Here is a 26,498-nt window from a genome sequence, read left to right on the forward strand (position 1 = left end):
TCAACTTGGAAACTCATTATTTGGTAGTGCGTCATACTGTGTCAATTACCCTGGCTAAGGCTTAGCCTCTCAGCAGTTCTGGTTTATTTTCAAGTAGCTGCTCCACCTGATGTTAAGAAAAGAACAAAGCTATGAGCTCATTTAAAAGTATATGATGTGTCCTATGCTCAGGACTCCAAACATGGCAAGATAGATGGTATTTGAGCATTGACTTGCCCACATGCTGGCTGTTTGCATCTCACTGCACTCACCCAGCAAACCAACATTGCCTACTTGATTGCTGGACAAGGCAGAAGAGCAGGAAGAAGCAAAGCCAAGTGGGAAAAAGGCCCTGCAGTTTTAAACATTTGAATCATTATTATGAAAGATTGCTGGAAAGTGTGGAAAATAAAAGCATGATGGAAGTGGAGAATGATTTAATCTGCCAAAGTCAAAGCTAACACCATCCCACTCATTCTTTGCAGCATCCTTCTCTTGCAATGCATTCGCCTACTGATTCAATATTCTTTCTATTATAGGCATGCATTCATGTCATTTGTTGCTATGCAAGCAGCTTGTACATTAAGGGGTTAACATTCAAACATAACTTCTGTCTCCGTAAGTGATCTGCAAGAGCCAGCAAAAGCCCGGACATTCATTCCACATTCTTGAAGCATCACACAGTTACTAACAACCTGAGGAAATAAATGGTCATCTTCAGCTGAATTAGACCTTGCAGTATTGACTGTAAAGGTGTAGCTACCTGATACAGCTACTACGCTAAGGAGCTACTGCTCAGGTGTTTACTATCTGAGCACAGACCCCCGCAGGTAACTGAGACAGTTCAAAAACCCAGCTGCACACTTTGACATTGACCCAAGAGAAAAACACTAATCACAGCTGTGCAATCATGCTGCTCAGCTTATTGAAACTGCAACCATGGCAACCCCATGCAGCTCAGCAGCTGAGCTCCCAACGTGATGTTTCCGACAGTGTTAATGTGATGCCTTTGAGCTCAAATACACATCCTTTAAATATGTTGTGTTTTGTGAAGGAGAAAGCCTTTGCAAAAAAACTCAAATCTGATTGCAGCCCAGAAGCTTGTTCCCATGCAGGCCATCGGACATATCAAGTGACTGCCCAGCAACAGTGACATGCATGGCTGGGACTGACGTAAATACAACTATTGGCTGTTTTATTAATGTCACATCTAGCCACAGGACCCCTGACAAAAATTTCCTGGATATTAGGAAATCAAATCCCATGTCCTAATGTGTGCCAAGTTCCATTCGTTCATCGTCCCTGTATTTGTAGACAGACGTTAGCTCCTGGCTAGATGATGTCGATTTAAAATTGTTTTCACACCTCCCGATGGTCAGTGCATACTTCTGAAGCCTCACAATGCTCTACACTATCTTGTCTTGTTCAATGTTGGCATACGGCTACTCCCTGATTTTCATCACTCCATCCCTGGCAGTAGTACCTTCAGCTCTGTGCCCAAAGCATATTCCTTCAGTCCACCTCTCGGCCTTTCTTTTCTCCTTAAAAACTCTTCTAACCTATCTTTGATAACTTTGTCAAGTCTTGTTTCATAATGCTCCACTGAAATGCCTTGAGAGATGCTACTACCTTAAGTATAGTAACTATATTCATTTGCTTTCAATGTAAATTGGAAAAAATATCAGAATCAGATGAACAGGATCTTCAGGGTTATCTTGTTTGGTTTAATCATCGTATAAAGCAGGAACAGGGAATTTCCAATAAATAGTTGAGACAGAACTATTGCATGAAGTTACCTGATTTGAAATTTCAGTGCTCAGATATCAACTTGATTTGTGCTGAGGATAACATGAGAGCTAAATCAGACGGTGCTGGAAAGTGTGCACTAGGATTGGATGTGCAAACATTTCTCCTCTGCCTGACCTGTTGCAAGACATGTATTCAATTCCTTTCGTATAAATCATTACCACTTTTTCAGTATCCCGGCAGTTTATGACATCAGTGCTCATCATGGAGTCCAATGTTGAGGGTGCTAACACCAGTAGAAATAAGCCAATGGTGCTTAACGCCTCAGCGAGGGGATGTGCTCCAAGCCTGGTGAGGTTGCCACAGTAGGCAAAAGCTTCATTAAAAGCACATATCCACTGAATCTTTGACCTGTGCAGAGACACTGTTTGGAGTTACTGGTGTATGGTTTAACCTAATCCTCCTCCTCACATCTCACTTCTCCTCATCTGACACTACAAGCTGCAGATGATGTAGCTTCTTTTATTTTTTTATTTCTTGTTACACCCTTCCTTTAACTGCCTGCTTGAGTGTATTTTTTTTCAGACGACCACCAATCTACTGGCCAAAAGTAGATTGGTGAGGAAATAGTGTGATGTTGGGCAGCAATGTAGCATAGCAATTAGCATAACAATTTACAGCACCATTTGTAAGATCGGGGTGTAATTCATGCCTGCTGCCTGCAAGGAGTTTGTACATTCTCCCCATGACCATGTGGGTTTCCTCTGGGTGCTCTGGTTTCCTCCCACATTCCAAAGATGTACGAGTCAGAATTAGTAAGTTGCAGGCTTGTTATGTTGGCACCAGAAGCATTGCGACATTTACAGGCTGCCTCCAGCATATCTTGGAATGTGTCAGTCGTTGAACAAACAACACATGTCACTGTATATTTCAATGTACATGTGACAAAAAAAGCTAACGTTTAATCTTTAAACAGCTAAGAGAAGCACATCAGATACTCTCACAACAATCAGCTCACTTACTGACATTTTGTATACTGTGGACAGTAGCTTTGATGCAGTATTGCATGTGTTAATTCAGCAGGCATAAGTTTTGCTATTGGAACATGATGAAAGCACATGAAATTCTCTTGAAGTAGACTCAATGGAGAGTGCTGATGGGGCAGCCTACAGATGCATATTAATAGGCATATGTAATATTTGCTTGGGGCATTTGGGAACTCAGTAACAGAATCCCTGCTCTTTTTTAACCACAATTGTGTCCAGATAAATCTCTGGTAAATAGAAATCTGAAGGATTTTAACAGAATTTGATAATGGTTGTTTTTTAATGGTGAATTATTTGTTCCTTACTGTTGTTGGAGATGATCCTGGTCTCTGCTCGCTGCTGCTGATTTGACTCCAACTTTCATTGGGACCAGATGGTAATGAGTTTGTTCCCATGTCAGGACAGTTGTTACCTCTTCGCCCCCACCTTCTGGGTACTTCTGCGCAATTCTAGGAATGGATGACTGTTGGCATGGTTCTGGAGGACACAGCAAGCCACTTTGAATCATAATACTCTCTCTCAGCTCTACTATAGAGTGCTTCCAGAGTAGTTTAGATGGCAGAATAGCATCTAGTTATATGTAGCTGTATGTCTACATTTGTATGAGAATTTTGCTCTTGCACATGGAGCACTGAATTTAGGAACTACATTTATAGAGAATTGCTCTTATTCCCAAGCAACTGACCATCGCTCAGGAATACTGGCTGAAAGGTAGCAGACAACCAATGCAAGAGGAAGACATTCTCTGAGCTTAATGAGTGATTGATAAGTATCTTCTGGTTGCAGGTTTATACTAGAATTTTTAAAGGATTTAAACAATTATGGTTCAATTGTAAAGTTAAACCCAAAAGGCAAAGGCAAAGGACATTTTCACTCTTATCCAGCTGGTGTCTATTAAATATTCTCCATGTGCTTAATATAGATGCTTGTACTCAAGGAAGAAATCAATTACATTTTTCTTGAGGAGAAATCGCTGTCAGCTCTCCGATCCAGTGCTGGATGGAATACTGGAGGACTTTGGAACTGTTGCAACTCCAGGAAGAGTATCTCAGGCACAGATAATTGGCTGCAGTTGTAGATTCAACATGTGGCATCTCTCTGGACCCTTTGAAAATTAGGGCCATTGAAGAATTTGTTCCTTTGGCTGGACAGATTCCTCTGAGCAGAATCTGTTCGCCCTTTGCTTTATGCACCCTTCCTCCTCCCTGTCATGATAGAGACCTGGTGAAACAATCATCAATATAGTCAGTAGCATAATGGTTAACTTACTTGAATAGTAGATGGCGTTCTGAATTCTTGATTTATGGAAGCTAATGGTAATTAAATAAGAATTTAAAATTACAATAAAAAGTTAATTGTACCAAACATGGAATTATAGGATTATCCTAAAAACCCATCTGGTTCAGTTATCTTTCAGAAAATAAAATCTGTGGTCTTCAGCCAGTCTGACCTGCATCAGGCTGCAGCGGTTAACCTTCCATAATCTAGGGTCAGTTAGGGACGGAGAATGTGTGTTGGGATTGCCACTGACATTCATATTCCATAAGCAATTAAACAGATTACAGATTTGTGCCCAGGCAAAGGAGATGACTGGAGTCCACCAACATGTGATTAACTCATGCCTGTAGAAATCCAGAGATCCAGTCTAAAGACTTGCTGTCATGAGTTCAAATCCTTTCATAGCAGCTAGGGAATTTACATCCAGTTAATTAAATAAAGATATTTCAGTAACTGTGACCATGAAGCTACCAAGTTGTTAGAAAATCCCGTCTGGTTCATTAGTATCCTTCAGGGAGGAAAATCTGCTGCCCTTACCTGGTCTTGTGTACTTCTGCTTTAGTCTCAAGTGTTGAAGGAATAACCCCTGTAAATGAATAAATTTTAAAGCAGCTAGACCAATTTTTTTGAGATAGTACAATTTAACTCTTTACTCCAATGAACGTGTGGCATTGTCTCAAACCATATGATTCCCTATATAACAACCATAAGCTTACAAGTCATAAGAACTTAAGAAATAGGAGCAGACCATATTCCAACTTGTGCCAACAAGACTCCACATCCATTTTAGTGAAACTCAGTGACCACATCTCCCTGATCTTGGGCAGAGATAGGAGCAACTTGTTTGGGAAAGTTTTAATTATGATGGTATTAGACAGGAACCTGGGACGGCAAATTGGGAATAGATTTCTCAGGGAAATATAAAGCAGAAATGTTTAGGAGCATACCCATGGGGTTCTGGATAGATCTGTGCTATTGAGAAAGGGAAAGGATGGTAGGATGAAGGAATCATGGTTGACAAGGGCCTGTACTAGTCTGTATTCTTTGTTCTAAGTCACTATGGATGCCTTTAAATAGTACAGGTGGGGGTGTTCTTTCTTCTGTTAAATACCAGGTTCCAAGGCATGAATAGCACAGTGTTAAACAGGTCTTTGCAGTTCACCTTGGCTAGAAAAGCTTCAAACAGGTGTTGCTTGCAGACAGAAGTCATCAGTCTATCAACTTCCAGCACAAGCAAGCAATGTACCCAATTTTGCTTTGTACAATTTTCTGAATTGTACAAAAATATGGGCTCATGATCTATGAACAAAATGGAAAGTGAGTCAGCACCTGCAGCACATAATATCCAATAGCATACACACTAATTCTATTGCCCATCTGTATTGCCCCATTGGTTTTAATGTGACAGCCAGATGAATGCCCTCAAAATCTACTGCTGTTTGCATGTTCACTTGCTATAATATTGATAGAGGCCTTCTCAGCTGGTTGGAGATCTTAACTGAGTTATGTGCACCCAGAGTTTCAGCTTTCCATTGACCTCTCTTGTCAGGTAACAACTGGAATGAAACCATATCAAAAATGACCCTAATTGTTGAAATATTTCCAAATTCCCTGTTTTGGGCAGTTAGTCCTTACATATTATTGTTGAATGTAGGGTTGATCTGTAGAGGTGTTAAGGATAACCTAGAGTCAAAGGCATCTTTCCTGAAGATTCAGGCAGGAATTGTGATCTCCTGCACTCTGGGGTAGACTAAAGGATAGCTGTGCAGATTTGCAGTGCTGTTCTGAATGGGGCACCAACATGAATATAAACGTGAATAGGGTTTTCTGTGCTGCATCAGATCCTGAGTAACAATCGTTCCATTCTCCTTTACACTTGTGTACTGAGGAATGACAATAAACAATTTGGGATCTTGAAGATCTTGGTCCAAGATCAGGATGAGCAGCTAAGCAGGCAGGCACGTGAAGAACAGAAGGATAAAGGGAAGCTGAAACCCAGACGGACACTTCCTGCTCTTGATTTTGGTGATGAAATCATCAGAATGCACATTACCATAGTTACCACATCCCCAGTTCCACACTCATGAGTATCCCAAGCTCTCATCATTGATAAATGATTTTCAAAATATTAAAAAGACAACAGTAAGATTTATCGTAAAACAAACATACGGAAACAGATTTGTAAATTACCATAGGCTTTACTTTATATAAAGGTCATCTAGTTATCATTGTGCATCTGTTTAGTTCATGCCTCTTCTTGCACCTTTGCAAAGGTAGAGTTCCAAGCAGTTCTCCCCATTTGTTGATGTGGAATACTGCGGCTTGCAGGAGGAAAGAATGCAGATGCCCTTGTGGGTTACTTCACTCTCTTGGCCTGGAGGACATGACTTCAGATTGCCTTTTTCTGTATCCAATTCCATCAAAACTCTCAGGAATCTGGGATGGCTCTTGCAGCAGAGAGCAGCAATAAGGGTACCTGCCATGGTGCGAAAACAAATGCTGTTATCCCAACAAATTACTGAAAGGCTGTATCCTGTAACTTATACACAACTATGATGACAGCATTTTAAGCTTGACTGGTAGCAAGCTAAATCTTACATAATATTTGTTTGATTTATCCCAACAGGACTCATTCAGTAGATGGCCACTGCTTCCACACTGGAAAGAATGGTGCAGGTTCTGCCAATTGGTACCAGACTCTTTCACACACCTTGACATTGTACACAGATTTTCCAATACAGCTAGCATTTCATGGTGCCTTCTTCTCTTGCCTGCATGACCAAAGACCATGTCTAAGTTCTTCAACTAAAGTCAGTTGTAAACTCACTTCTTCTTCTTCTTCTTCTTCTTTCAGTTTTTACGGCAGTTGGCATCCACACTGTTGCATTACTGCCATCTTCAGGATTTATTGTCCATTCACTTTAAAGCCGTCTTTCCAGTCCCGTCGCCCTTAAAAAACTAAACAACCATTTCCTCCCTGATCACTCTCCCCACATTCCAATAAACCTTTAACACTGTTCTCTACCAGTCTTATTTTGCGTAATTGTTGTAACATTTGTTGCCTTTCCTGTGCAAATTTCCGGCATGAAATAATGATATGCTCTACTGTTTCCTGACATAGATCGCAAAAACCTGTTGGATGCTTATTTATGATGGCCAGAGTGCCATTAAGGTTGCTGTGCCCAACTCTCAGTCTACTTATAATTACTTGCTCCTTCCGCTTTACTCCCCTACTCCTTCCCATATCTACTGTGTTCTGAATTGAATGTAAATGTCTTCCTTTTATTGCTCTATCCCAATGCTGCTGCCGCTGTTGATTTATCCTTCTCCACACTATGCTCTTCCCCTCTGATTTTGATAGTTTAATATTGACCTCTACAGATCCTTTTTGACTGCTGCTTTTGCCAGCCTATCTGCTGTCTCATTTCCCATAATACCCGAATGTGCTGAAACCCACATGAATGCGATATTTTTGCCTTGTCTAGCCAGTCTTGAATTTGCAAACAGGATTTCATAAAGCAGATCCTGGTGACCTCTAGCTGTACCCGCCTTAATGCTTGCAAGGGCCGATACAGAATAGCTACATATCACAATATTATTACAATCAACCTGCTCACTCCATTCTAGTGCTAACAATATGGCAAACATTTCAACTGCATATACATTCAAGCAATCAGGTGTTCTCTTGCTAATTTCCACTTGATAACTTGGTACAACAATTGCAGACCCTGTTGCACCTGTTTCAGGACCCTTTGATCCATCCATAAAAATCTGTATGCCTTTATACTTACATTCCCTATAACTGTGATACTCACTGAGTATATCAGCTGTCCTATTACCGTGCTTAATCTTAAGCAATTCCAAATCTACAGAAGGATTTCCTAATACCCAGAAAGGTCTCACAGGCCACACCACGCTTGGACAAAACTCTTCATCGTATATACCCATATCTTTGGCCGAAACTTTCTTTTTGTGCCCTCTCCTTCTCCCAGCTTGTCTGCAACACCCTTTTTGTAGGATGGCTATCACCATGCCCCCTTAAATTAATCCAGTAATTGGCCTCCAGCTGTTTACGCCGCAGCCCCAATGGCATTTCATTTGCTTCAACTTGGAGTGCACGCACTGGGGAAGTTCTAACCGCTCCCAAGCACACCCTTAGAGCCCGAGCTTGTATGATATCCAGTTCTGCCAGCACAGATCTTGCTGCTGACCCGTATACAATACTTCCATAGTCTAATCTTGATCTTATTAATGCTACATAAATATACTTCAGTGATGCAAAATCAGCACCCCATTCCAATCCAGCAAGACACCTCATGACATTTATCACATTTTTACATTTACTGACTACATATGTAACATGTTCCTTCCATGTTAATCTCAGGTCAAAGTGCACTCCCAAAAACTGAAAACTTTCGACTCTCTCCGGGTTACTTCCATACAGATTCAAATTAAGTCCCCTGAACTTTTTCCTTGTAAAGAACATGGCTTTTGTCTTCTCCACTGAAAATTTAACACCCCACTTTGTCCCCCACTCTTCAACTTGATTAATTCCATCTTGCATTTTTGTAACTATATGTTCAATATTTCTCCCTCTTTTCCACAAAGCCCCGTCATCTGCAAACAATGATCTCCCCACTTCTGTTGGAATATTTACAAATATATCATTTATCAAAATGGAGAATAAAGTTGGACTCACTACACTCCCCTGAGGTGTCCCGTTTTCTACAACATACTGGCTTGATAGCTCTGATCCTATCTTCACCTGAATAGTTCTCCCGTTTAAAAAGTCCTTAACCCAATTGAACATTGCCCCCTCCCCCGATTCCCAAACTCACTACTTATACATCAGTAGCTACTTTATTAGTACACCCGTACACCTACTCGTTTATGGCAATTATCTAATTAGCCAATCACCTGGTAGCAAATTAATGCATAAAAGTATGCAGACATGGTCAAGAAGTTCAGTTGTTGTTCAAACCAAACATCAGAATGAAGAAAGAAATGTGATCTAAATGTGGAATGGTTGTTGGTGCTAGACAGGGTGCTTTGAATATCTCAGAAACTGATGATCTACTGAGTTTTTCATGCACAACAGTCTCTAAAGTTTACAGAGAATAGTGGGAAAACAGAAAAAAACATCCAGTGAACAAAAATGTCTTGGTAATACAAGAGGTCAAAGGAGAATGTCCAAGCTGGTTCAAACTGACAGGAAGGTGACATTAACTCTGTACCTAATAAAGTGGCCACTGAGTGTATTTACTGACACAGATTTCTCATATAAGGTTATTGAATTTTCTAATGTCACAGTACAGAGAACTTAACTTTTCCCAAGCCTCTTTAACTGTGCAGCATCTGAAAAATTATCTCTTCTATTTTGCGTCTCGTGTGCAAGGACTACAGTACTGTGCAAAAGTCTAAGGGACATATATTTTATAGCTAAGGTGCCTAAGACTTTTGCACAGTACTGTATTTGTCAATGTGGAGTGAAGAGCGAGTTTGTAAATCTGGCAGGAACAAATGATGTTGGGAATTGTGAGGGTGGAACCCTGCAGGAGGGATAACGGGATAGTTGGCAGACAAAGCATTCCATGGCGGGGAATGGAGCAGATACAGACACACCAGCCCTGAGACACCTGGCAAGGTGAGTTGATTCACCTTTTCCCAACCATGATCCCCCTCTCATTGCCTCTTTCCCACTCTCAGTCCACAATGAAGACCTATTTCAGAATCAGGTTTATCATCGTTCACATATGTCATGAAATTTGTTTTTTTTTTGCAGCAGCTGTATGGTGCAATACCTAAAATTACTACAGTACGATGCAAAGGTTTTAGGCATTCTAGCTATATATATGTGCCTAAGATTTTTGCACATATATTGCATCCTCCAACAATGTAGTTCACGCTCTTATATGTTGCATTTGTTTAAATTCTTTTCCTGCACTACTGTCAGTAGCTGTTCAACTCAGAGTGCAATTCCACTTTAAGAGGTTCATGGTTAGCTTTATACTGTTAAAAGTAATATTATTAGTGCCAGCCACTCACATTATTAGATCTTTGATGTTCCATTAAGCCAATCAGCAACACTGCTAGCTAGGACTGCCAAGAAATTCGAATGACCAAGCAGCAAGAAGCTGACATGCTGTCTGCTCTACAATTATCAGTACTCATTAATCATGCATCAAGTGGCTCTTTTTTTTATGACTATCAAATTTAGTATCTTTGGTATTTACCATGTTTTCTTCCTGTTTTCTGCTGGATGCAAATGTACTCAATAGATAAACAAATGTTCTTAGACAGAAGCATACAATTTGAAGCAAGCTTTTCAGATTCTCAGACATCCCACCTCTCCCAGAAGATCCGGGAGTCTCCCGCATAGCGATAGTGGCTCCCTGACGCCCGGAAATTATATACAGTATTCCAGAAATAGATTTTTTTGAGAGGGAGAAGGACAGCGAGCATCCTGATTGGTCTCTCTTCGTGCTAAGAGTGGTCCCCAACCACCAGGCCGTGAGGAAACAATATGATTTGGCGATATGAAACGATGTGAGTCATTTGCACCTTTCCCCATTCCCTGTCAGGCACTGTTGAGCTTGAACGCATGCGAGGTCATTACCCATGCGTCATCCATGTCAGCGCGGGAAGGAGATCAACTCCTCGAGCTTGTAAGTGACGGCGGGCTGAAAAGTATGTTTGACATAACATCTCTGCCGGCATTCTGGATCAAAGTCAAGGCTGAATATCCTAAGGTATCCACGGAAGTACTGAAAACGTTGCTTCCATTTCCAACATCATATCGCTGTGAAACGGAGTTTTCTGCAATGAATGCAACGAAAACTAAATTGCGGAATGGACTGGACATAAAGAACCCCCTTCGAGTATCGCTGTTTCCCATCACCCCTTGATGGGACCGTCTTGTTGCAGGAAAACAAGCCCAGGGCTCGCACTGATTCAGCGATATTGGTGTGTTACAATGACTTTATACGGGGAAAATATGCGCTGTGTGTTTAATATCCAAACGTTACTTAAAATGTTATGATACTATTGACTTATCACCTATATTCTGGTCGTGATTAACACCCCCCCACCCCCCCGTCGGCCAGTCCACAAGAATATTGTCAGTATTAAACCGGTCTGCGGTGCAAAAACGATTGGGGACTCCTGCTAAGTAGACCTATCAGTTTTCTCTGTGGGCGGGCTTTACAGTCGACCTCAAAAATAATGACAGTATTGCTCGCTGCACTGTTTGCAACAGTGACTTTTCTATTGCCCATGGTGGATTAAAATGTAAAAGACATGTTGAGGTGAGTTTAACAGGTGTCATTACAGTATAGCTAACGTTATTTAAACTAGCTGGCCAGCTGCTGAGGAGCTACGCTATTGATGTCCTACGTGATGAGGCCAAACTCTCTGTAGACTTGCTTAAAGTTGTAATAGAATAAACATGATGATATAATATAAGTACATATTTTAATGTCACATTTGCTGCATATACCCAACTTGGTTTACAGATTAGACAAAATCACTAAAAAAAGTATTACATACACCCTTGGATGTTGACAGGTGTTGCGGGGGGAGGGGGGTGCTACCTCCCTGAAATGAGTTTTTGCAGGGTGGGATGTCTGCATTCTCATCTTGTGCTAACACAGCCAGCAACTGAGAGATTGAAGTGATGGAGCAAAATAAAAGGCTGGATTTTGCAGAGAAATTAGATTTCTTAAATGTATTTCAATGAGAAAAATTGTAACAACTTCCCAGTACAGAGAATTCATTTAAAGAACTTGGTGTCAGGGTTTCTTTCTCATTAATCTTAAAGGAAAACAGTTGTGTGGAATTTGCACATTGATGAAGGTAGAGCAATGGGTTTTCTGTTTGATGAGGTTCTCCATGGTAGGCTCATTCAGAACATCAGGAGGCATGTGATCCAGGGAAATTTGGCTGTGAGAACACAGAATTGGTTTGCCTATAGAAGGCAGAGAGTGGTGGTAGGTGGAATGTATTCTGCGTAGAAGTTGGTAACTAATGGTGTTCTACAGGGATCTGTTTTGGGACTCGTGCTCTTTATGATTTTTATAAAAGACTTGGATGAGGAAATAGAAGGGTGAGTTAATAAGTTTGCAGATAACGCAAAAGATTGGTGGAGTTGTGGATAGTGTGGAGGGTTTGCAATGGGACATTGACAGGATGCAGAGCTGGGTTGAGAAATAACAGATAGAGTTCAACCTGCAAAAGTGTGAAGTAATTCACTTTGGAAGTTTGAATTTGAAGGCAGAATACCGAGTTAGTGATGGATTCTTAACAATGTAAAGGATCTTGGGGTTTACATCCATAGATCCCTGAAAGTTGCAGCAGAAGTTGATTGCGTTGTTAAGAAGATGTATCTGTGATGGCTTTCGTTAGTTGCAGCATTGATTTCAAGAGCCATGAGGTAATGTTGTACCTTTATAAAATCCTGGCCAGACCACACTTGGAATATTGTGTTTAGTTTTGGTTGCCTCATTATAGGAAGGATGTGGAAGCTTTACTGAGGGTGTAAGGAAGATTTATCAAGATGCCGCCTGGATTAGAGAGCATGTCTTATGAAGATAGGTTAAGTGAGTTAAGGCTTTCCTCTTTGGAGCAAACAAGGATGAGTGGTTACTTGATAGAGGTATACAGATGATAAGAGGCATAGACTGAGTGGATAGCCAGAGATATTTTCCCATGGTGGAAATGGATAATATGAAGTGGACATAATTTTAAGGTGATTAGAGGAAAGTATAGCAGAAGTATAGTATGTCAGAGGTAGGATTTTTACACAGAAAGAGGTGGGTGTATGGAATGCACTGCCAGGGCAGTGGTAGAGGTGGAAGCATTAGGGGCACTTAAGAAAATCTTAGATGAGCAATGAATGTTAAAGAAATGGAGAGCTATATAGGAGGGAAGGGTTAGATTGACCTTAGGGTACATTAAAAGGTCGGCACAACATTGTGGGCCAAAGGGCCTGTACTATGCTCTAATGTTCTATGTTCTAATTAAGCTATTTTAAATGCTTATGTTATTTAACTATATTCTAAAAACTTAATTTTTTGAACGTTTTAATGGCTTGATAATGTTCTTGTTGCTGCCTGTTTTATAATATTTCTCAATATCAAAAATATTTAGAAGCACTCTAAGTGATTGAAAACATTGATAGTCAGCTCAGCTAGGAGTTGGCTTTGCCACTTATTAAATTTATTTTTGGCTGGATATATTTTACATTCCTTCTTCCGTCCAGTTTGAGTGAATTTATGATCAAAAGACTGCTTTCTTTTAGAGTCTTGTAACCGAATTAAATTTGGCCTTTTTGCTAAAAGGGAAGGGTCGGCATGAATTTTCTTGTAGCTCTGCTGTGAGCAGTGATGGCTCAGCACTGATAGCAAGTCTGGGCCATTAGCTCTATGTTGTCATATAAATATGTTGTTACAGTGCCCTCTCAGAATGGCACACACTACAACAATGCTATTGCATAGTGCAGGGTATAAATGATTAATGTAGGGAATTAAGTGACAGCTTAGTGAGCTGTTGTGTCATGGATGATGTACAGTTTTTATTTAAAACGTCATTAAAGCTGTACTTAGTCAAGCAGCTGGAGACTTCTTAGTTGCATTTTTGCGTTATAGATGAAGGAAAGATCTTAGGAGTCAGGTGATAGGTCATTTATTTTTAAATGCACTTTATGAATAAGGACATCACAGGCAAGACTTTCCCTAAGTGCAGTTGGGTATTGATTTAGGCTTGGCAAGTAATGTATTTTGTTGGTGACGTACATTGAGAATATAGTGCAGTGCCGGTGGACAGGAGAAACATTTAAGATAGAAGATGGAATTCATTGCCACAGGCGGCTGTGGAGGCCAAGTCATTGAGTATATTTAAGGGTGGATAGGTTCTTGATTAGTCAGGGCACGAAGAGATATGGGGCGAAGGCAGAAGTTTGGAACAGAGAGGGAAATGGATCAGCCATGATGAAATACTAGAGCAGACTCAATGGGCCAAATGGCCTAATTCTGCTCCTATACCTAATGGCCTTATGGAATGTTGGCCAGCAGAATTTTCTTCCCCCAGATACATTGAGCTTATTGAATGTTGTTGGATGTGCCATGCATCAAGAAGTGAGCATTCCATTGGGCTCCTGGTTTGGGCCTTGTATAAGATTGAAAGGATTTGGGATGTCAGAAGATGAATTTTTAACTAGCTTCTGACCTTCTTCAACATTTAACTGTCTAGTCCAGTCAAATTTTGGTCAAGAGGAAGCCACAGAATGTTGGTGATGTTGCTTTTGGCAGTGATACTGCCATTGAATATCAAAGGCGTATGTCAGATGCTCTGTTACTGGTAATGGTTATTGTTTGTTGCTATGATGGTATGAGTGTTCCTTCTCACTTGTTAACCCATATCGGAATGTCACCTAGGTCTTCATGCATTCAGGCATATGCTGCTTCATTTCTGAAGAGCTACAAATGGAACTGAACATTCTGCATTTATCAGTATAGTACTCCACTTCTGACTTCATGGAAGTGAAGTTATTGATAAGGTGTCAGAATATGGTTGAGCCTTGGACATTGCTTTGGAGAACTCCTGTAGGGTGTCCAGGGACAGGTACGGCTCACATCCAAAAATACAAACATTTTTGACCCCAACCATTCAAATATCTGTCCCCTTCATGCTTATTGAAATCATTTGTAACAAGGCTTGTTGATGTCCTATTTGGTGAAATATTTTATTAGTATCCAGGACAGCTACTCTCACATCATCTTCAGTCTGATTTTAGACCAAGGTGATGATGTGGCCCTGGCAAAAATCCAAGTTGGGCATTGGAAAGCAGGTTATAGAACATAGAACACAGAATAGTACAGCACAGTACAGGCCCTTTGGCCCATATTGTTGTGCCGACCCTCAAATCCTGCCTCCTATATAACCCCCACCTTAAATTCCTCCATATACCTGTCTAGTAGTCTCTTAAATTTCACTAGTGTATCTGCCTCCACCACTGACTCAGGCAGTGCACTCTATGCACCAACCACACTCTGAGTAAAAAACCTTCCTCTAATATCCCCCTTGAACTTCCCACCTCTTACCTTAAAGCCATGTCCTCTTGTATTGAGCAGTGGTGCCCTGGGGAAGAGGCGCTGGGTATCCACTCTATCTATTCCTCTTAATATCTTGTATACCTCTATCATGTCTCCTCTCATCCTCCTTCTCTCCAAAGAGTAAAGCCCTAGCTCCCTTAATTTCTGATCATAATCCATACTCTCTAAATGAGGCAGCATCCTGGTAAATCTCCTCTGTACCCTTTCCAATGCTTCCACATCCTTCCTATAGTGAGGCGACCAGAACTGGACACAATATTCCAAGTGTGGCCTAACCAGAGTTTTATAGAGCTGCATCATTACCTTGCGACTATTAAACTCTATCCCTCGACTTATGAAAGCTAACACCCCATGAGCTTTCTTAACTACCCTATCTACCTGTGAGGCAACTTTCAGGGATCTGTTGACATGTACCCCCAGATCCCTCTGCTCCTCCACACTACCAAGTATCCTGCCATTTACTTTGTACTCTGCCTTGGAGTTTTTCCTTCCAAAGTGTACCACCTCACACTTCTCCAGGTTGAACTCCATCTGTCACTTCTCAGCCCACTTCTGCAACCTATCAATGTCTCTCTGCAATTTTTGACAATTCTCTACACTATCTACAACACCACCAACCTTTGTGTCATCTGCAAACTTGCCAACCCACCCTTCTACCCCACACCCAAGTCGTTAATAAAAATCACAAAAAGTAGAGGTCCCAGAACTGATCCTTGTGGGACACCACTAGTCACAACCTTCCAATCCGAACCTACTCCCTCCACCACAAGCCTCTTCCTTCTGCAGGCAAGCCAATTCTGAACCCACCTGGCCAAACTTCCCTGGATCCCATGCCTTCTGACTTTCTGAATAAGCCTACCGTGTGGTTATTGGCAGACAAATCTTACTTGATAAGCAGTATTGATAACACTTTCTATTATTTTAGTTATTATTAGAGAGAACTGACTTTTTAAAAAATTGTTAAATTAGATTTGACCTGACTTTATGGCCAGGAGCAAATTAAGCTACTTCACATATTGTTGGGTAGATACCAATGTTGTAACTAGCATGTAGTTCTGGAGTTCTGATTTCAGTAAAGCAGCCAGTATCATAATTTTTTCTGTACCTAGTGCTGACTGGCATTCTCTATGTTGCCTGGAGCATTTCAAATGGCTGAAAGACCAGCTTCTATGATTGTGGGTTTCTCATAAGGAAGTTGAGCTGGATCATTCACTTGGCATTTTGGGTGAAGCATGATGTTGATTGCTTCAGTGTTCTCTTTAGTACTCACCTGTTGAAGACGAAGATGGTCTTGGAGCCACCTCTTTCTGTTACTTTTTATTTGTCATCATGACTAGATATGGCAGATGTGAACTGTTGATTGTGGGATCTCCTAGCATTATCTGTATTCTTACTAGAATTCTACTTGATTTTATAAGCAACTGGTGCAGTTGCTGACAGGAAGCTTTTCACGGTTCAGTGAATTAGTGTTGGACTCTGACTGAATTGTAATGGTACACTGAGGAATATATGAGGCCATGATCAGGGAGTATGTTTTGAGGTGCTAATAGTACACAGTATATCAGAACTGTCCTGAGTCCATCCCATGTAGCATGATAATAGCAATACACATGGATAATATTCTTGGTGTGAAGAAGAGACTATTGATGCACTTGGCACAGGATTACTCTGAATAAGTATCACAGGATGCTCTGAGTAGTCACATTTTTTATGCATTTGGGTCAGTTAAGCTTCTGGGCAATTGCCAGTTCTGTCTACACTGTGTCCAGCATGTAATGGTTGCTGATTCAGTTATATTAGTATTAGTTGTAAAGGGGCTGATCAGAAATTCTTTGGATAGAGATGGAATGGTTGAATCATAGAGTTGCTACAACTGATGAGTAGCCATCCAACCTTCTGAGGCTGTTAGCTCCAAGTAAAACAATCCTGTCAGTTTCATTCTCTTGCTTTTTTCCTATGGTTATGAGTTTGTGCACTGCAAGGAATCATGAACAACAATGTGATATTAATCAGATCCTTTGTTTTAGTGATATCATTGAGAGATAAAGGGCCAGGGTTTGGGGAAACTCTTTCCTTCTTAAATAGTGCTTGAAGTTTGTCTTTTGTGTTCATCTACAATGGGATTTCTTTGATGCCTCATCCGAAAGTCAGTAGCTAATAACAGTGTAGATCTTCCTCAGTGATGTATATGTCAACATCTAGATCCCAGTGCTGGGGAGAACTAATACATGGGCGTAACAACAACAGCATGTTGGTTTAAGTGGGGTATATCAGCTCAGGTCTCTGGGTTAGAAAGAATTCGATACAGTACATGTTGAAATCCAGAATACAGTGCTGTAAAGACGAAATCATATTAATTAACTTGCAGTGTTGGTATAGAAATAGAGACCAGAAATGTAACATTGCCAGGCTTAAACAAGTCTTGATTTTAGAAGGCGTTTTCTTACTGTTGCCAAGTTAGGAATCAGATTTTAAGGCTCCCAACTGGGCAATTGATCCAATGACTATTAACACCTCTCAAAAAGAAGTGGATGAATACTTGTCTGAGAATGGAACTGAGGGCAGTAAAAATAAGTGAACAGGGAGATAATCAAATGCTGTGTGAAACATAATGAAGCTAACATTCCAGCTGTTGTGTTGTTAGTATAACAAAACTGAATGCTCCACTCAAATTATGGTCTGACTTAGGCATTGTGTAGCTTGGTGTCTCTGAGTTGTGCTATACTGATCCAACAATATACTTCAGCTTCCTCTTTTCTTTATTTCCTGCTACTTCACTGAAATTTGACGTTTGAACTAATTTTCTTTCAGGTCATTCTCAGCAGTCCTAGATTCGGTCACCTTGGCCTACACTAATAAGTTTAGGATATACACAAAGAATGATAGGACCCTAGGGGGTATTGATGGATAGACTGACCTCTATTTACAAGTCCATAAGTCTCTAAAGATGGTAGTACAGTTGGATAAGGTGGTTAAGAAAGGGTAAAGGAAAGTATTTAGTTCAATTCTAGATGCCATAGAGGAAGGGTATGTTTGTGCTTGGAATGGTACAGATGAGATTTACCTGAATGTGACCCGGGATGGATTATTTCAATTGCACCGGGAGACCACAAAGGCTGTGTTTATATTTTTAATACAGGGGAAAATGAAGGGCAACCTGATAGAGGTATGGAAAATCATGAAAGGCATAGATAGGGCATATAATATACTATTTCTCATAGCTGAGATGTCCAAAATCAGAAGGCAAGATTTAGGATAAGGTGTAGGAGGTTCAGAGATGATTTGATAAAGAATTTTTTTAAACCAAGGCCACGGTCTGAGTGCTCTAGTCAAAAGGGTAGTGGAGGCAGAGACTCACAGCAAAGTTCAGTAGTTCCATTTAATATCAGAGAATATATACAATATACAACCTGAAACCCTTGTTCTTCACAGACAAGAACAAGAATTTCAGGTTGTACTCATCCACTCTCTGAATGAGTACTTGAATCATCATGGTGCATAAGGCTATGGACAAAGGTTTGTTAAATGGGATTATCATAGATGATGATTTAATTGTTGGCATGGTCATGATGGGCCAAAGGACACCTTTCTGTGCTGTATAAATTTTACACATTAATAATACAGTCTCATTTCTTCCAATGTGTGTGCAATGCCTTGCTTTTGTTTGTAATTAATTCCATTGCTCGCCTACAAATTTCATTTAGCTGATTTACAGGTTTCTTGTTGCTTCCTCCTCCCTAACTACTCTACCTCCTCCTAATGTCACATCATTTACATATCTGAGCAATTACATTAGAACTTCAGAACCAAGTTCACAATGTATTTTAGGAATTTAGTCAAAGACTTTTACCTTCTTGGATACTTTGCTCACATGTATGTAAATCATTAGAAGATTAAATAAGCAATCAGGATAGTGAAGGTTGTTAAGTTTGTATTCCACTGGGAGGAATGGATTTAATGGACCAGACAGTCTTATTTCATTTCCTGTCAACTTATGTAATAATAAGTGATCAGCTGGCTCACATGATTACCTTAAATCGATATCGTTAGAGATTGTGGCATTTAAATCATGGTGCTCCTCTTTGCATGCGATTTTATTATTTTGATGATGTGAATCCTTCTGAAGAGATTTATTTCATAATAACTGTGAAGAAATGCCTGCCAATGAGGAGAATAAAAAGAAAGCTGCAAAGTGACTCATGTTTTATTAGATTTGTGTTAAAAAAACAGAAGTAACTTGGTATCTTTTTTTCCCTTCACAATGCAGAATGATGCTTTCTTCAGATAAAATTCGAGAAGGTTGACTTTTATATGCAGAACGTTTCAAATGAGAGTCAGACTGATTGATTATTTCATATATAGGTGTAGGGCTGCAGGCACGTTGTAATTTTCTTTCTTGCTGTACAAGATGTGTGCCACATGGGGAAAGCTACTGATGTGAAACACTAATTATACGTTTTATCCCCTAACCTTACTCCATTTACTACCCTCCCTGCTGAAGTCACTAGGGTTTAGCAGGGAAAACTTTGTAATTTAAATGTTGTTTGCTTGGGAAAGTTATCTTTCAATAAGACTAAAATCACATACAAACAGAAGCCATTCAGCCTTCCTGTGCCTGTCCCTGCACTTGCTCTCCAGAGATATCCTGCTCTTTATCCAGAGTAGTGATATTCAGATATTTGACCAGTTTGGATTTTAAAGCTATTATTAAACCTGCTCCTATCATTCTTTCAACAAAACACTTTACAAGATAATACACATAGTTACCTCCTGTACCTAATAAAGTGGCCACTGAGTATATGTTGGTTGTTCTCTGCTGCTGTAGCTGACCACTTCTAGGTTCGAAGTACAACATGATGTTTTGAATTACTGTCGCCTTCCTGTCATCTTGAACCAGTCTAGCCATTCCCATCTGACCTCTCTCATTAACGACATTTTTACCCACAATACTACTGCACAACAGATTTTTTTTTTTGTTTTTCGTACAATTCTATGTAAATTCTAGGGACTGTTGTATGTGAAAATCCCAGATTAGCAGTTTCTGAGATACTTAAACCCTGTATAGTACCAACAACCTTTCCACGGTCAAAATCACTTAGATCACATTTCTTCCCCATTCTGATGTTTGGTCAGAACAATAATTGGACCTCTTGGCCACGTTCTGCATGTTTTTATGTATTGATTTGCTGCCACAGAAGTTTGGCTGATTTAAATATTTACATCAACGAGCTAGTGTACCTAATCAAGCATAATTAGCTGCATAAAAGATTCCCATTTCAACTCCAGTTCTTTTCTCAGTTACTCAAGCCTGGATCCTCCAGAATGGACATAGTTTTCTTTTACCTATTCATTCAAAACCTTTTTCAAGGAAAACAGCATGAAATTCTCTGTGCAAATGAGGTTATATATTAGTTTTAAATAACCACATTCAGTTCTGAAATTGGAGGCAAGCATTGCACATTATAACCAGCCTTCACTACTTTTAAGTGCCACATTTATCATTTGTTCATCTCATATTTTTATTCCAAATTATCCAGAGAGGAGAGGATCACCAAATGATTGCCATTTTATTGGCAGACAAATTTCAAACAAATATCTTCTAAAGATTGAGGATTGTAGTGTAAATTGCAATAAGAAGAGTCTGTGGTTCTTCAGTATTTAGCCATTAGTTTTCAAATGTTGTTTAGCAGCTGCCAAGTGATTAAAAGTTGACTCTCTTCATGTCACATAATTAAGTACCCTGGTACTACTTTAGTAAATCTGGTAAATCGACACAAACAGAATTAGTCCTTCTCTTGGGCATATGGGCATTTTACATCCTCAACAATAGTTGCAGAATCACCGCTCCAGTCTTGGTATAACCACTGATCAACACTAAGCGGCCAGTATCTACCTGCGAAGATATGTTTGAATAATAGTGACAGACACTTTGGCTTGGCTGTCATTTGGACAAATGCATTGGAGACCTGCTCTTCATTTTGGAATGTTTGTCTTGAATTTTATAAAGATTGTAGAATGGTACAACAGATATTTCCAGTCGGGGTGGTACTGAGCTGCGATATACTTCAAGGTTGTAGTTCAGGCTAAGAGTTTTTTTAGTTCATAAGGATAGTTTGGAGACAGCATGGGGGATTAGAGGTCAGGTTAGTGTTTAGGTTTAGGGATGAGGGTGATTTAGAGGTCAGGGTCAGTAAATGAAGAATCAGAGGTAGAATCCATTGTTCAGAGTCCAGGTTGAGTGCTCTGTGGTCAAAGACCAATGATTTCCAGATTGGTGAGTCCCAGGCCAGAGGTCCATGAGGCCAAGAGTCATGAGGACTGGGATCGTGAAGGCCAGTGACCAAACCCCCACACCCACCCTCCCACCCCCAACCAAGTCACCAAAGTCAGAAATCCTGCCAAAATATTGAGACACCAAAGTCAAAGTTCCATTATCGAATTGAATGCATCATCACGCTATCATGTGATACATGCACACCTTGCTTAAAATAAACACTGAGTTAGACCCGCATTCCTGGACTCCTGTGTCTTCCTTTAAGCTATATCAATGTTTTGAAGTTACAAAACATAACTTTTAAAACGAACCCGAGGCAGATATCAACCTGTTGCCTCACAGTGAGACATTCGAACTAAAAAAAATGCAGTGAATAAAAAATGTCGCACAGCACGTGCAGAGATAGTCAAGGTAAATTTAAAACCATCCCAGCATGTGTTCTTCAGAAGGGAAGACATGATTGAGTTTTTTTTTAAGTCAGAAAATGGAAGAATGCATGGGTTAATAAAGAGTGAGTACTGGGTGATAATAATCATTACAAAAAGAGCAAATATGACTAGCTACATTGGTAAAATTGTCACATCTGATTACACAAAAGATAACTGGAATATATATGCTGAGCTAATTCAACAATATTTTGAAGCAAATGAAATAGCCGACGAGAAACAAGTACCAATTTTGCTGAGTGCATTGGTCATAAAGGCATACAGTTTGCTTTGAAGTTTGATTGCTCCTACCAAATCAGCAGAAGTGAGCTTTGCTGATATTGTCAAAGTAATGCAGGAACATTTGGAACTGAAGCCGTTGCTCATTGCAGAACACTTTAGGTTCCTAAGTGGAATCAAAAAGAAGGGGAGTCGATTTCAGCATACATAGCTAAATTGAAGAGGTGGTCTGAGCATTGTCAATTTGGTAATGGACTTAATGATGCACTGAGGTATTGTTTAGTTACAAGCGAGCATACAAAATCGGCTCCTAACTGAAGCACAGCTTACATTTAAGAGAGTAGTTGAAATTGCTGTATCACTGGAAACCACAGACAGAGACTCAATTGAGTAGCAGTCAGGAATAAATGTGAATGTGAACAACATTGCAACATCTAAACAGAAACCAGTCTGGCTGAACAGATTGTGTTGCCATTGTGGCAGGGTTTCACATACTCCAGAACAATATGGATTTAACGGCAAAACTTGTAGAAAATGCAACAAAGTAGGACACATACAAACAGTGTGTCAGACAAACAAAAATACTGCTCAGGGAAGAGGAAAAGCTAAAAAGGCAAGTTGCAGTTTCAAAAAGAGCAGTAATCTGCATGCTGTTGATGAAAAATCTGATAGTGATGAGAGTGACACAGGACTGCGTAGCTTTTAAGATATACAGTGTGAAAATTAACAATAGATAAACAATATGGCTTACACCAGAAGTGAACAGCAAATTAATTAAAATTGAATTAGATATTGGTTCACCTGTTAAGGTCATTCAGCAAAATGAGTTTGAGAGGCATTTCAAAGATACTGAACTGAAACCTGCAGATAAATAACTGAGAACTTATACTGGAGAAAAGATAACTCCTGTGGGAATGATATTCGTGACAGTGAAATACAATGAATGGGAAGCACTTTGTGCCTGTATGAAGTTTTAAAAAAAAACAGGAGGACCAGCATTGAGGGGACATAAAGGGCTGAGACAACTACAACATGATTGGAGATCCATCCACCACTTGCATGCCATATCCACTACAATAAATTCAACTGGAAGCGAATTAAGAAAGTTACCAGATGATACCACTACTGTCTCCATGCCAAACACCATGAACTATTGCCCAACAGAGGAGAAACAGGTATTGATGCCAGTCTCTGTGCCACTGGTTAGAAAGCATATTGGACCAAAGTCAAACCATGCTGCTCAGAGGAAGTGTGAAAGTGACAAAAGCAGTGGTCCAACTACAACAGTTTTTGCAGGCAACATATCTGAGAAAGCCTCTGATATGTTAATCAGGCAGTTACTTTGAAATGTGGCTTGGTTTTAAGGTAGAAGAGTGTTCAAGGAGCTTCATGAAAGTAGCAAGCACTCGGCTTTTGTGAGTATGTACAGTACAATCAGAGTCTAGTCTGCATGCATTAAGGTTATATTATGTACTTCAAGTGGGGAAGTAAAAAGCTGCTTGTAAAAGTAGATGCAAAGATCAAACCCCAGGTGGATGAATGGAAGGCGAACACAAAAGAAGTCGGTGGAAATATGAAAGCAGAGGATTCACCAGGTAATGTTGTGGATGAGGAAACCAAGAGGAGAGATCAGATCGTAAAAGGAGCAATAGAAGGATTAATAAGCGAACACTGAACTTAATGCAGCTTCCCAAGATCAAGCATTTTTGTTTGTTTAATTACTTACAGGTTATATGTAAAAATATGTGAACTGCATAAGTTATCATGCTACTATATGTGTCTTGCTTAAAGTAAACTCAAAGTTAGACCAACATTCCCAGACTCCTGTGACTTCCTTTGAGTTAGTTTAATGTTTTGAAGTTACAGAACATAACACTGCTTAGCATTGTGGGCATGCTATGTTGGTGCCAGAATGTGTGGCAACACTTGCAGGCTGGCCCCAGCACATCCTTAGGTGTGTTGGTTGTTCACACAAACAATTCACTGTATGGTTAGATGTACTATATATATGATAAATAAATCTGAACTGAAAGGTTCTGGTTTTCATTGGTAATAGAATATTAAAACCATCCTTCAGATTCAGCAAAAGCTGGGCATTGATTTACTGTTGTATGTACAATTCAGTCCCGTGCAATCTGTAGTTACAAAGGTAGATCAGAGGCTGCGCAATCAATCCCTGACATCTCCAGCTGCTTTGTTTGGTACAAGAAAGGAAAATGACATCAACTTGATACAATGTGGCCCTTATATAAGGTGATTGAAATATTAGTGGAGGCACAGTTGGGAGCATTGTCATCCCTGAATCAGTTGAGCCTAGGTTGAAATTTCAATTCGGAGATTTAAGCACTAACATCTAATCAGACATTGAGGGATCAATGGAGAGGTTATCTTTCAGATGAGATGAATATGTGGATTTGAAATATCCCATAGCGCTCTTCAAAAGAGTAGGAGAATTAATCCTGGAGCCCAACCAATATTTACCTATCAATCATCATTGCAAAACAAAGCTAATTATTTAATTCTTATTTGGCAGTTGTTTGTCGGAGATTTCTGTGAGCAAATGAGAACTCATTTTTCCAACTTTACAATATTGACTACACTTCAAAAATATCTCTTAAGACAGGGTGTGAGGGTTGCTATATAAGTGTAATTTTTCTATCCCTCCTCTGCTAAGATCAGATCATTTGTCGCACATTTATATGTGTGTGGTGGGGACCGCATCTAAAGGTTCTCACCTTGTTGACAGTAAAATTACTTTCAAACAACCTGGTTTGAATCTACAACTCTCCTATTTATTGTCCTGCTTTTCAGGGTTTGAAATCTCGGAGTATCAGAAGAGGCAAGCTGCAATGACCGTAAGAAAAGTCAGCAAACAGAAAGGTGAGCATGTGTCCTTGTAATCCGTGCGTTCTAGCTGACAATATTACAAGCAAGGAGTTAGAAATTGCAGCTGGTAAAACAAGCTAGTAGAGCACTGTCTCACAGCACTGGAGATCCTGGTTCAATTCTGACATCTGGTGCTCTCTCTATGGAGTTTCTGCTTGTGACTTGAGTTTCCTTTCAAAACCCAAAGACATCCAGATTAGTCAGTTAATGTAAATTACCCCTAGTCTGTAGGTGGGTAGTGGAATCTGAAGGGAATTTATAAGATTGGGGGGGATAATAAAAACTGGGAGTAATGTAGGATTAGTGTAAATGGGTGGTGATGACTGGTGCTGAATTGGTGAGCCAAAGGGCCAGCTTCCGTGTTATATGATTCTGACTGCCTCAAGTCCCATTGGGCAGAAACGCGATTCAAAGTAATGTTGATCAAGAGTTTCCATATTTAATTGCAGGTCAGTACTGAATTAGATAACTCCATCTAGCCCATCGTTGAGGCTTAGGTGTATCAATTTGATTGAAAGCAATCTTTGTTTTGGTCAAGGAGCTCTTGTTTCATGAATCTCATTTACCTATCAAAACCATGGAAGAGATACTAAAGTATTACTGTCATTTATAGAATTCTACATTATTGAATATATTGAAAAATGGTTGAAGGTTCTGGAAAAATAATAGAAAGATTTAATCAATGGCATTAAAAATTTGAACAGCCGGTATGCTGTAATGTTTTCCAACTTTGTTCTAACCTTCAATAAGTATTCAAATTTTCAGAGTGAATACCAAATAATTTTCTGCCCACGTGAGTTCAAAAATAACATACGTTGTGTGACAAAACTTTCCATGTTCTTATAATGTACAAACATCTTGCATTGCACAAATAGTCCGGAAAATATCAAAGGCCTTTGGGCACATAAATATAATGGCAAACAAAAATTCACTAATAAATTGCCTACTTAAGACATTCAAACCAGGCATTTCAGGAATTAGTAGAGTTTGTGTAGATAACATATTTTGATGGAGATGTATGAATAATTGTTGCATTTTGTGCAGTGTCCATAAACCATAACATGCCGGAATTCAGTAACTTCAAAGAAGCAATTCAGCAATGTCTTGAGGAGAGGGAAAAAAACATTATTTGAACAATACATAAAGGACTAGTACAAGTTGAGCCTCCACAAGAAAGACTGAAAGCACCAGCGATTGCATAAATTGATATTGGAGAGTGGCAGGATTAGGCCGAAATGTGATGCTTTCTATAGTCAGTAACTTATCAAGATTCACTATTTAAACTATCAAAATCAATGGCCAAGGGCAGTGGTACCTATGGGTCATAATGATACACCATAATTTCATTCAGGCTAATGAATAGAAAAACTGGGACTAATGAAAATTTCATGCAAGGGTATTAATCTGCGTTGAAATCATTCGGTGTAATAAGATTTGCTAATGGCTAATCTGAGAGTGAGTGCCACCTGTCATACCAAATTTATCCTTGATTTTGTTAATATTTATGTACTATATT

The 26,498-nt window shown here is 39.7% G+C and overlaps 1 protein-coding gene across 2 annotated transcripts in view; it reads left to right on the forward strand.

Annotated features, from left to right (window-relative positions):
- The window catches only part of LOC140204573 (rho guanine nucleotide exchange factor 9), a 247,829-nt gene that overhangs the window by 212,150 nt on the left and 9,181 nt on the right, over positions 1-26,498 (forward strand). For both annotated transcript variants that reach the window (XM_072271292.1, XM_072271293.1), the window contains one exon: positions 24,908-24,976. In XM_072271292.1, coding sequence (XP_072127393.1) covers positions 24,908-24,976 — 69 coding nt within the window. The remainder of the gene's footprint in view (positions 1-24,907; positions 24,977-26,498) is intronic.

Source organism: Mobula birostris, chromosome 10 (genome assembly GCF_030028105.1).
Source record: "Mobula birostris isolate sMobBir1 chromosome 10, sMobBir1.hap1, whole genome shotgun sequence".
In the NCBI taxonomy this organism is placed as follows: Eukaryota; Metazoa; Chordata; class Chondrichthyes; order Myliobatiformes; family Myliobatidae; genus Mobula; species Mobula birostris.